Source organism: Melozone crissalis, unplaced genomic scaffold (genome assembly GCF_028551555.1).
Source record: "Melozone crissalis strain CALT ecotype California unplaced genomic scaffold, PUWL_Pcris_2 ptg000036l_1, whole genome shotgun sequence".
In the NCBI taxonomy this organism is placed as follows: Eukaryota; Metazoa; Chordata; class Aves; order Passeriformes; family Passerellidae; genus Melozone; species Melozone crissalis.
In genome coordinates this window covers 15,566,708-15,579,860 of record NW_026535814.1, presented here as the reverse complement: position 1 = coordinate 15,579,860, position 13,153 = coordinate 15,566,708, and the positions used below count along the sequence as shown (strand labels likewise).

General features: G+C 43.4%; 1 protein-coding gene across 14 annotated transcripts in view; it reads left to right on the top strand.

Annotated features, from left to right (window-relative positions):
- The window catches only part of CELF4 (CUGBP Elav-like family member 4), a 713,118-nt gene that overhangs the window by 593,236 nt on the left and 106,729 nt on the right, over positions 1-13,153 (top strand). For 10 of the 14 annotated variants that reach the window (XR_008483560.1, XM_054283218.1, XM_054283228.1 and 7 more), the window contains exons 4-5: positions 1,200-1,328; positions 6,485-6,564. Coding sequence is in view for 13 of the 14 variants with exons in the window: in XM_054283218.1 (XP_054139193.1) it covers positions 1,200-1,328; positions 6,485-6,564 (209 nt within the window). In the remaining variant the exon portion in view is untranslated. The remainder of the gene's footprint in view (positions 1-1,199; positions 1,329-6,484; positions 6,565-13,153) is intronic. The other 4 variants (XM_054283229.1, XM_054283227.1, XM_054283219.1 and 1 more) reach the window with 1 other exon arrangement.

Below are 13,153 nucleotides of genomic sequence, written 5' to 3'. Positions count from 1 at the left end.
ATACACGATGTAAACTATGTAAATTTCCTTTTTTTCTGGGTGTAATGGTAGTAGTCTTTGAACAGAAACCTGATCGAGAGGCATCATTCAGCCCCCTCTGAGATCCTTCTGACAATCTTATTTTTTTCACCATTATTTTCTGGAGGTGTCCCATGGAGATCCCCAAACTTGGTTTAAGGCCAAGTATAAATCATAGAATCATTTGGGTTGGGAGGGGCCCTGAAGATCATCCAGTTCCAATTCCTGCTCTGTGCTGGCTCCAGCAGGTCCCTGTGGTTCCTGTGCTGGGAGCCCAGGGCTGGATGCAGTGCTCCAGGTGGGTCTCAGCAGAGCAGAGCAGAGGGGCAGAATCCCCTCCCTGCCCTGCTGCCCACGGGGCTCTGGGTGCAGCCCAGGACACGTTTGATCCTGTGAGTGCCCAGCGCTGGGTCACACTGAGCATCCTTGTTCAAAATACAATTATCCACTAGCAGAAAACATCCTGCTTTGGCATGAAATACCACCTGCCTGAGCTATCTCATATATTAACAATCGTATAAGTTAACTTTATATTTAAAAAACAATTTAAGTTTCAAAAGCTTTGGGCTTATTTCAAATGAACTTTATAAATATATTAAAAATCTCATCCAAACTTGTGGATACATGTCTCTGAGTGGGCATGAATGACAAATCTCCAGTTTACAGGCTGTGACTTCCGTTATATCCTGATTTTAAAAAGCTTATGTTTAACATTTTTTTCCTGCAACTTATTTAGTATTGCGAGGGCTACTAACTCATGTTATTTTTCATTTGGACTTGGTTCCAATATACTATATTTATCACATTCCTCTTGGATTGCAGTCTGAGCAATGTTGTCATTTCAGTTACTGCAAACTGACTGCAAAAATTGATCAGAAGAAGTTGATTTGGAAGACTTTGGTGCCTAGGTTTTAAGAGGCAGATAAAGATTTTATAAACAACCAAACCATTTTTTTGTTTGTTGTTTGGTGGTTTGGTTTTTCCAAAATTTGTCGGATTATTTCCAAGTACTCATGTGAAGTCAGAAGCTGTTAAGTTTTTTCGAGCCAGTCACCCGAAAAGACTATCAGCTTCTGAGGTGTGTCACCTCGGTGAAGTGACTGTGTTGCATGTGGTACTGAGCCATCTTGGCTTTCACAGCCCTCCTGAAATATGGTAAGCATCTCTTTATTTTGTTCCAGAAGACAGAAAACTCTTTGTGGGCATGCTCAATAAGCAGCAGTCGGAAGACGATGTGCGCAGGCTATTCGAGGCGTTTGGCAACATCGAGGAGTGCACGATCCTCCGGGGACCCGATGGCAACAGCAAAGGTAAGGCATGCCTTGTGCTGTACCCTGCTCTTCGCATATATATCATTTTCTGGTGTGACAAAACTATCATGCAACCCCCAGAACAGCTCCTCTTACTTTAGGAGGGGGCACGTTTTTACTCTGCTTGTGCGTCAGAGGAAAAAGCTGATCACGTTCTGCAACACTCTTCTCCAGTGGGCTAAGGATCACCACATGCAAACTCATGCCTCCCCTCTGAACAGGGCCTTTACATTCACTCCAGATGTGCTCTCCCCACCCTGTTGAACAGGATGACTCTTTTTTTAAAAAAAAGCCAACATTGGTACTTTACATCTTGGCTCACTGGCTCCATCATCGCCTCTGTTTGTCTCTCATCCACCAGCCCCAGGTCTTTCCCTTCTTCATCTGCTCTTTGTATGGGCTCATACCAGCCAGTGATTGCAGCTGCAAGGGTACAGGCGCCAGTTTAAATAGTATACTCATTACACATTTACTGTTTGAAACATGCAAATACCTAATTGAAAAACTAGGTGCCTTTCCTCCTTCTGCCACTTTTTTACCTGGACAGCACAAAAGATCTTCTGCTACAGCCCAGGCATGAGAGTGAGGCTTCTTTCTTGTGCAGGAAGGTAATCTTTTTCCCCAAAAGTCTCTAGACAAAGTAACTTCAGTCTGCAAAGTAAACCCTCTCCTCCTGACAGTTAATGTGTCCATTAAGTACTGATCTGCATATAATATAGCATAAAATGTGTTGGTATGTGCAACACCAGAGAAGAGGCCAGTCTTCACACAGTTCTTATCTCACTGGATATTTTGACAAGGTACAACATCAACCAGCACATTTTTGCAACTATGTCTTTCTCCAGTGCATCACTGCAATTTGGATTTTTTTTCAAAAAAATCCAAATCGCAGTGATGCACTGGAGAAAGACATTGTTATTCCATAAAATCACTGGTGGCCAAAAAAATTACTTTACACCAGCCTCACAGCTGTTCAACACACTTCAGCACAGATCAGCCTTCTTGATATAAATGGCTGAAAATAAACTGTGGGCAGCTTTTTTCAGTTTTGGGGTTACTTCATTTCCACAACACCCAAAGACAGAGGCTGGCCCACAGGGAAGTAATAGGCTAGGATGTCCTAGAGAAGCTCCAACCATCTTAACAGCAGACAGTTAAGCATGTCATTCACTGGACAAATCAGTAAATTGGGAAAAAGCAAAAAAAAAGCATGTCAGGCTGCTTCCACCTGGAATGAAATCTAATGACAAAGGAGTTAAACAGAGTAATAATAAAGGCAATAAAGTCTGAGTTCTGTGAGAAACAAATTCCAGAGGACATCCAACCCACAGACTTGTCTTCATACTTGCTCTATCTTTTTTTTTTCCTTCTAAAACAATTTCATTATAAGAGAAAATCTGAGTGGCAGCTCCATATTGCTAACCAGTTTAATTATTAGTGCTAGCAGACTGCAGTCTCAGGCTGACGTTTCACTGAGCTGTTCAGGATCAATACTGAGCCTTGACAGAGTTAATATTACCAGCTTCCATTTGCTGGTGCTATTTACTGAGAATGTGAAGCTCCTAATTTACACACACATGGTTTCGTGCATGCACACATGCACACAGAGCAGTCAATCCAATGGAAAACTTAAGGCTAGTGCCCTTATCTTAGGAGACAGTCAGGCAAGCCACAACTCCCACAAAGTTATTCCCAGTCTGTAATGTTTTCCATCTGCTAGAAACCAATATGTGACACCCATTGCTTGTGAGCTACTTATTTTGGGCAAAACCCATAAGGCTTAAATTCTACGTAAATTGAGATTTAAGCAGATTGTCTAAATTCCAGATAGCAGTCAGATCCCATGCACTTAAATCCTGCCCTGCCCACCAGGTATCCCTGTGGTGAGCCTCTACACCCTTCAGGTAGCTCAGTGCAAGCACTGCTCTAGAAGACGGGTAGCAGCTCCCCAGTTTAATCCCATCACAGCCCAGGCATAGCCAAAAAGCTGCCTAAGCATCTCCTGAGCCATGGGCCATGGCCTTCAGAGTCTGCAGAAATACCTCCTGCATGGCCTTCAGGGTCTGCAGAAATACTCCTGCATGAGTTGCAGTGCTAGGAAGGGTGGCTGGAGCAGGTAACCAAGTGGCAGAAGAGCTGGGACTGAGGAATTTCTCACCCTGAAGGGGAATGCAGCACCCTGGGAGAGGATGGAGTGCTTCTGCACCACTCCAGGTGAAGCTCATGAGGGTGCAGGCAGGAGTTCTCAGGTGAGGGGCCTGAAGTGGATGCAGAAGGACCCACAGCGTCTTCATTGCTGCTGCTCTCTGTGCAGCTATTCTTTTTCCCTTCCTAATTTTTTTCCTATTCAGCTGCCTGCCTCAATAACTCAAAAAGTAAAAACTTCCACCAGCACCTTCCACAAGAAGAGCCTTCCCCTGTGCAATTACAATCCTAGGGCCTGATTCTGCAGCCTCCTCCAAGCTGACAAAACAATCAGGGCAGCCCCTTCCAGCCCTAGCCTGGAAGCAAAGGAACAAGAAAACCTTAAGCACATGTATCACCCTGTTCAGCAGAGGTTACATCTCTGTGTGTGTCAAAATCCCTTCACACTCCAGAGCTGCTCCTGTCAGAAGGACACCATTGTTCTGAGGAGAGTGACATGATTCACATCCTCAGCTCACCCGCTCCTGGAGGCAGCTCTGGTGACAATGGCAAGGAAGATTATGTGCACTTCTGGTGCTGTGTACAGAAGCCATCTGATTGAATGCACAAACAAAAAGGACAAAGTGTTGGGATCTGTGCTATTGCCTTGCCATTTACACCAGTAAAATCTGAGTTTTCACTCATCCTGCTACCTCAAAAACTACTGGAAGTAGTTAATAGAAAGCAGTAGGAGGGATCCCATTAGCATCCTGAGCATTAAACAAGATAAATGCCTGCTACTCCCTTTATTCCCACCTTTATCCAGCTCCACTGATCCATCAGGACCCTCAGCACAGAGGTGAATTTCACCTGACAAGAGTGAAGCCTTCAACATGACAGCAGCACCACAGCCAAAAATCCTGCTCTAAATTAAATTGGTGACTGGAACAGGAAGGCTTTTGTATATTTGCTAATCAGCATCTTCTTTTTAGAGGCAGAAAGTACAAAAGAATCTCTGCAAATAATTAAACACCCTAATTCTGGATTATCTCTGATTAATGAAGAGGAAGACGCAGTATCTCAGGAGTCTGGGAATGCTGGGCTGGGATTATGTCATAATTGATCCCTATTGTTTCCAGCTGAAGTTTATCTATCTCATTTTCTCATGATTGTCTCTTCTCAGCTCCTTATAAATTAGATCCAACTATTAGCAATAATCATTGGGTTTTTCCTGAAATACAGCCTGAGCACAGTGCTGGAAGGGTGATGCAAAGTGAACAGCCCTCAAAGTGAACTGTTAGATATTTTATATGTGTATATTATTTTTAGAGCAGGCTATCACTGCTTTCTTCAATCTCACTTCTATCAGCCTGCAGTGATGATTTTAGGAACCTTTGGGGCTCATTCTTCTACTTTGCATCTCTTCTAATTCCACCCTGTGCTGTAGGGATCCAAAGGGGTGTGAAGACTTTCTAAACTTGCTGCAAAGGGGCTGGAGAGCCATCCCACTGTCAGGACTGGCATCCTGTGCCCTGCAATCTGCACCCCTTCAGGGAAACCGAGAGGGCTTTGCAAATTGATTAAAAGCTCAAAAGTCCTTGGTAGTAATAGAAGGGGATGGAAGCCAAAACTTCTCAGATCTCTCCCAATCTGTTCCAGAAACTGCCTTAGCATATGGAAATTACCCTTCCCATCTCTGAGTCAGTTTGCTTGTAGCTGGGAGTGTTGGCAATACTTTCCCCCACCCTAGAAGTGCATGTAACCCTTTGAAGTGTTGATCATTTCTGCACTCCAGCGCACACCCATAAATGCACCTTTCTGCCCTAAAACCTTACGTAAGAGTTTGGTGTGAGATTCCCCACACAGCAATACAGGCCAGAGAAACACTGCCCACATTTCTCTAATGTCCAGAAGAGAACACCTACCTACACAGGCACTGACTTTGCAGCTATGAAAAACTTAAGATTCAAGTTTCAGTGGTGGCAGGATGGTAATCAACACATGGGTACCTCTCCCACCCCTGCTACTTCACCAGAAGGTGTCTCATGCTTTGCCAGACCTAAGTGGCTTGGAGCCAAGACAGGCTCTGGGCAGTCTGTCACAGAGCTCTACCAAGCAGTGAAATCATAAGGTACCTTGTGGGTTTGGAGTAGCTCAAATACCTTCTGTACATTTGTCCTGTGCTTGCTTGTGTCAAGAATGTGCAGCTTTCCAGTGACTTGCACATGATTCCATGCTGTTTCTCACAACCACAGAGGGAGGAACACTCATCATTAGGTCTAATATCAATAAAAGAAACAGCTTTTTCACTCAATAAATTGTAAAACTGTGCAAGATTCTGCCATGGAAAGCTGTGGATGTCAAAACATGACTGGATTCAAGATGTTCTTGCTAAGTTTGTGTCTGTCAGTACTTATTACAAGTATTGTGGGAATTCTGGAAGCAGCTGAGCCTTAAGAGGTCCTCAGGCTGCTGATGTCTGGACTCTGGAAAAGGACCAGGACTGTGGTGGTGTTCACAGGGGTTCTTGGATGAGGGAAGAGAGGAGCATCTGACTCTATGTTTGAGAAGGCTTGATTTATTATTTTATAATATACATTACATTAAAACTATACTAAAAGAATAGAAGAAAAAGAAAAATATATCATCAGAAGGCTAGCTAAGCTAAGAATAGAAAGGAATGATAACAGAGGTTTGTGGCTCGGGCTCTGTGTCCAAGCCAGCTGACTGTGATTGGCCATTAATTACAAACAACCACATGAGACCAATCACAGATCCACCTGTTGCATTCCACAGCAGCAGACAACCAATGTTTACATTTTGTTCCTGAGGTCTCTCAGCTTCTCAGGAGGAAAAATCCTAAAGAAAGGATTTTTCATGAAAAGATGTCTGCGACACAGGACACATTTGTTTTTTGTTTTACCTTCTTCACAACCACATCATCAGTCAGTTCTGAGGACAGGACACTTAGCTGGATGGAATTTCATGGTACCCACGCAAACTTTCTTACGCTCTTCTTTTTCCTCTTCCAGGGTGTGCATTTGTGAAATACTCTTCACATGCAGAGGCCCAAGCTGCCATCAACGCCTTGCATGGCAGCCAGACAATGCCGGTGAGTAGCTCTGTCACACGGGCAAGCCAGCCCCGGCTGCCCTGGGGCCTGATTGAGGAGGGGAAATTATTTACCTGTGCTCTGCAACTCATCATCCAGGAAGGCCCAGGGCCTTGGGTGTGCTTAACTCATCAGAGAAATGCTGGGGTGGCAGTGTCATTCCTCACAGGCACAGAACCCCAATGGGTGCTGTGTTTTGTCACCAGCAGTTTTGATGGCCTGAAAAAAAGTCTTATGGTTCACACATGCCAAAAAGTTTGGGTCAGACTCACCATGGGCACAACCTCTCAATTTTCAGAGGGATGAATCAAGTGAAAACCGGTGTCTAATTGTTTTTTGTTTTTCATTTTCTCTCCTCTGAGAGTCCCCATTTCTAGGCAAAGGATAAAGAACTTTTTGCCAGCGCTCAGCAGAGAGAAGCATGTTCATGTCATGGTAGTAGGGGCTAGAGCAAATCACAACAGTGATGGGTGCGTGTCTCTGTTACCACACAAGTACCAACCTGGGCATAAGTCTGGTCCCCTTCACCTGCCCCTTGAAAGGTGTCAGACCTTGGTGTCAGACCAATTACTGGATCTTCCAGGAAATATCTGAGAGATCAGTCCACTTGCACAAATTTCTAATCATATGGGGTTTCAAGACTGATTGTTCAATTAAACAGAAATGGTGTTGTATTTCTATGCAAATAGATATCCGTGCACCACCATGAGACAGAGAAGGATATAAGGCATTCCACTATCAGTAGGGGAAGAAAATCTGGAACAAGTTGTTTTGGTTTATTATAATAGTGTATTATTTTTATTACTAATTATTCACAGTGTAAATCATGGAAGGATAAGAAGCATGTTGACAACTTGGAAAGGATACAAGAAAGCTCAATTAAAAATATTTGAGAGTGTAAAATCTCCCTTTCAGTAAGAGACTCTAATGTAAATTCATGAATTTATCCAAATAAGTTTAAAGTGGGCCCGACAGATTTTCTCTAGATCTGTGCAGGGATGAAAAACGAAAATTCTTTACAAGCAAAAAGGTTTCTAAAACTAGCAAACTATCAAGATCTCATTTTTTGGAACTCCATCTTAGACAAATCAGTTTAAAAATGGTACATGTTTACCAGTGATGGTACCAAAAATGTCTCCTCAAATATGGGGTCTCCATTTTTTGAAGTACTTAAATACTTTTAAGAGTCTCTTCCTAAAAGGCTCTCCTAAAAAAAACCAGACATTGGGTCTGATGTTGACATCCCATACTGATATATTATGGACGTCTTTCCTGACACAGGTTAAAGAGGTACTTTTAGTGACATTCTTTCAAACTTTGACCCAAAGTGATAGTCTATAAGCTGACATCAAGAATTTCAATTCAGTAGGGTGTGGTACCACAAAAAGGTTTAGTAAAAAGTCAGCCCTCATCCCAAAACCCCTGCAAATTCCTGTGACAAAGGCAAGAGGAAGACATGAAAAAACAGACAAAACCAGAGTTAAAGATATAGTATACCCAAAATATCATTATTCCTCCCCAGGCCTTTCCCTTCCTACTCTCCCAACACGTTGGATTAGAAAAACATACTCATCTCACAGCCACCTGGGAACAATTTATGACTCCATCCTGGTGGTATCACCTGAGCTTAGGATATACAAAACACCTGAGAATTTGGCCACTTCATGGATCAATTTTATGGGACCATTTGTCCTCTTGACTTACCTGACTCAAACACCTGTTATAGAAACATAACCAGAGCTGGGCATCTGAAAAAGCAACACAATTTATCCCTTATTAGATGGCCATGCCAGACTCAGAATCAAGTTCCCACAGCTTCACAAGTTTCCATGGATTGGCTGAACCTCACAGTACATAGTTCACAGAAAAAGCAAGGAGGAAATTAATTTCATTATAAGCTAAGTTACATGGCACTGCCTTGTGTCTCCCATGAGCTACAAGCAGCCACAACAATGCCACCATATATTTGCAGACCTGTGAGGACCTGCAGAGTGGCCAACACTCAATGAAGACATGGAGCCTCTGTGGTTTTTCCCCATGGTGGCTCAAAATTTCCAAGGCTCTTTGAAGGAGATAGGCCAAATCCTGCCAGGATCTCAGTGCCCATTCTTGTTTTCACTTCGGGGCCTGCACAGTCGCTCAGGACTTGTTTGGATGTTCACAGGGAAATGCAGCCACCTCGTGGTGAGATGCAGACGCAGCCCATCGTGCTTGGGAAGGAGGGGGGCATCTCTGCCATCTTCCTTCAGCCCCCTTCCATTCCTCTCGCCACCAGGACTGGCCTCATCTGCCCGGCTGCGATGCCAATTCAACGCTGTTGCTGTGGCTCAGCCAATTTCTCCTGGGTTGTCCTCGTGTACCACCAGCAGGGCATCCATCATCATTCCTGTCAGGTCTCGGGTCGCTCGTTCCTGCGGCAGACTCCTGTTTCTCCACAGCTGTCAGGATTATTGCTCTGCTGTGACTTCCTGTTCACACAACATATGTTGCCTAATAGTTTCAAAAGGCAACTTTCTTTTATGAAAGTTCCTTTCTTTTTTTTTCTTTTTTTTTTTTTTTTTTTAATTAACCTTGCCTTGGACAAGTGCCTGACCATCAGCCATTACAAACCCATTTCACAATGCAAGGCACTTGTTTCTCCTAAGGGTCCATCAAGTCTAAATCTTTCCAATTTTTACACAATCAATTTCCTTTAGAAATAAGCTACCCAAAATCCCCTAATTTTGAGCAGGCACAAAGATCCTTTTTTACCTACCTGTCAAGAGAGCTTCCTTTTTGTCTTTTTAGATCATATTTTCTATTAGCTCATCAACTTTATGAGACTCTTTTACTGGAATTCTATATCATCCTTTATAAGAGATCATAATCTTCATGTACTTTTGCTTGTATTTATAACATATTTACAGTAATTATATGTACTGTACTTTTAGTTTTGATTACTCCTTCCCTCCTGTCTCTGTTTCCCATCCATATGGGGACATAAACAGGTCCCTTCCTATCATTCTCTTCTCTTCCTGTTCCAAGTCTTGTCCCTAACAGCCTTTTCCACCAACACAAATTCAGCTGCTATTGCTGTAGTGACAGCTTGCAGAACTAATTTCTCTGCTTCAGGACTGACTCCTGTCCAACCCAAAATCTTGGTCTGTCTTTCCATGTCCTGGTGGATGTTTAGCTGTCAGAACAAGTTCAATATGTATAAAACTGAGCTCTTGAACTTTTCCACCCAAAACCTGTTTTTTCTATCCTCCACCTTCATTCTCAATCACTGTGGACAATATTACCATTCTACCTGTCAGTCATGCTCTTCCTAGGTATCATCCTCAGCTTGGTTTTCTCCTTCTCCCCATGTCTTCATACCTGGACAACAGCCAAATTGCACAAGAGTCATTCTGCAGAACGCATCTTACTAATCTAAGATGTGGCCTTGTCCATCCACCCACTCAAAGCAAGCTCTTCCCAAAACTTCATTGAACTATCACAGAATGGTTTGGATTGAAAGGGAACCTTAAAGATCATCTACATGTCCATTAGCAGGAGTAGAGACACTTCCAACTGCGCCAGGTTTGTCAAGGCCTTATCCAAGCAGGCCTTGGTCACTGCCAGGGATGGAGCACCCACAGCTCTTCTCTGGCAGCAGGCTCCACTGCCTCACCACCCTCAAAGTAACAATTCTTTTCCTAAAGCTGACCTAAGCCTGCCCTCTTTCAGTCTGAAGCTATTCCCCTCCCTCCTGTCATTCCAGACCCTTGTTAAAACCCCCTCTTCAGCTCTCTTGTAGCCCTTCAGGCACAGGAAGATGCTGTAAAGTGTCCCTGGAGCCTTCTCTTCTCCACCCTGAACAACACCAGCTCTCTCAGTCTGTCTTCAGGAAGAGGAGTGAGCATCTTTGTGGTCTCCTCTGTACTCGATCCAACAGCTCCGTGTCCTTCTTATGTTTGGGCCCCCAGAGCAGGATGCAGCACTGCAGAAGGGATCTCAAGATGGTGGAGTGGAAGGCAGAATCATGCACATTTAAGTCACAGCAGCTATCCTGCCCAGAAGCTACACAGGGTTAAAAAATAGAGTATTTTTGCACCCTTTTCACCATCTTGCCCACTGAGGCAACTTGGAATTTCTTTGGTAATGAATTCATTCCTGGAAGGGGAATAACAGTACTGTTACTGTTTACATTTCCTGCACAGGGATGAGAAGTGAAGAGTGTGATGTTCTTGGCTTATATTTAACTATCTGAAAGTTTGTAACCTATTCTAAATATGTTCTAGGATTCTTGCAGAAAGGAGAGAGAGAGAGAGAGAGAGACATTTCCAGAGATTTGTGCATTCTTCACTTTTCCTGTGCTAGGATGGGCAATATCACCTTCTGGGCATGCCTGTCCCATTATAATGGATAACTCAATAGCAGGCTTAGGCTGCATACCTGAGGTGGGCCCCATCTAACCTAATTTGAGACATCCAGAAGTTAAGAAACTCATGTCTGAGATTGTCATCCAAGTTTGTCATCTAAGTTTCTCTTATAATCAATAGAGGAAAATAGATACCTCTGGAGAAATTTTATTTTACAGAAGTAGATTTTGAAACCTCTCAAACTAATAGGCAAGCCCAAATAGAAGTGTGCTTTTTAGCTAATTTTAGGCATCAATTTGCTATGGTACTCCAGCTCCAAAATAGTGGTTCGTCATCCAAAGTGCAACTTAGAATGAAAAAAGGACCAGAATGCAAAAAAAACACCAGTGCTTAAAGACAAAGCCAGTGCAGCTTAAAGTGAACACTTCACATTCAATGCTGAGAGACCTGAAATCTGTCCTGGATGTTTGTTGCCCAGATAAAGCAATTTGGGATTCAGAAACCAGGCATCCTGCAGCAGAGTCCCCTGATTCCTGTTCCATTAGATGTGCTGTGAACTTGCTTAACACACTAATTATCAGCACTATCTTCATTCCATATCCTTCTTTAATTAATGGGGTTTAAGGCCATCAAGGCCTCAAGCTTCTGGTGGCTTCTCCTACCACATGGACCAAATTCTCTCTTTATTTTACTACACAAGCCTGCAGCAGCTTGGTCAAAGCACAACATTTCCTTTGCATCCAGGCAATAGCATTCCAAGTCTATCCACGGCTGGCTGAACATTTTCTACAAAAATTACTTTTCAGATGGAATCCTTGGTTTTGTGAAAAGGGAAAATGTGAGACTTGGATACAAGCACTGAACAGACGTCTGCCTTTCAGAGAAAGATTCAGTTTAGCTGAACTTTGAAAAAACAGTAGTGTTGTAATGCACAACTTCGTTAACTTGGAGGCTTTCATTTAAATATTTTTCCATGCAGCTCTTATCAACACAAGTGACAAAACCAAATTAATCTACAGTGTCCAGGAACCACCAATATCAAATTATGCAATTATTGCTCAGTGTTGTTAGATGACATATAGATTAGATCTTTTGGTACTTTGTAAAGTGCTTGTTGTACTTTACACTTTTTATTAAGCAAGAAAATATGAATGGCATAACACCTTGAATGAGGTTGATTTTGAGTGTCTGTCCATCATGTTCTTTGGAAGCCCACCCATAGTAGAAAAATTTCCAGCCAAACATGGGTAACAATCAGGTGAAAAATTTGTCTTCTTTCCTTAGACAATGTACTGTCCATCCCTTCATACCATAAGAGATTTTTTTCCATTATTTAGGCAAAAGGAATTTGTCACCTCTTTGGTTTATCAAGTAAGAGTGACTTAAATATGAGAATATCAAAAACTGTCCCAAGAATCACAGAATGATTTGGGTAGGAAGGGACCCTGGAGATCATCTAGTTCCAGGACCCTGGCATGGGCAGGGATGCCAGGCACTAAACCAGAGCTTACAAGTGGCTTTGTCCTGCACAGTGGCTTTTTTCAAGCTAATGGCAAACGGGGCACTGTTTCTCATCTTTCTGGCTTTGGATGCTCAGGCACCCCCCCGAGCTCACACTAATGATTGCTGCTGTTATTGCTGTGCATTCCCATGGTGCAGCTATGACTCTGCAGAGCTCTGCCTTCAGACACAGCCCCACTGTGGAAACAGCTGAACAGCTGTGTCGCCCCCCACTAACCCAGCAGAGCAATATTTAGGTGAATTCGGGGCGGAGGGGAAAGCAGTGCAGAGTGTGCAGGAGGAGCTCTGAGCAGGTGGAGGAAAGGAGGAGAATGGGCCTTTGTGGGCACGATGAAGCTGCAGCCCAGGTGCTGCGCTCACAAGCGGAGAGGAGGCAGATTCTGCAGGAGCAGGCTGCACCCTTTAAAGCACTGAGTCGGCAAGAACTGCCTGGGAGGAGCAGCCTGGTGGCTCCGGTGAGTGGGGGGCCACAATGCCGTACATCAGCTGAGGTATTTTTAACAATTATTTTGATATAAACAGCTCTGAACTTGAGGAGCTCCATGTAAATGGGAAGCAGTGGGGCTTGTAATTAGATTTGTGTACACTTTCATAAATTGCTGGAAAACATCAAAGCCGTGATAGAAGGCTGTGGTGCACTTTATTTCCTTCTTCTGTTCTTCTGTTAATTGAATGGTTGATGTGTGGATAGGAAGCGTTGGCTTCGCAGAGTACTATTTACAGAC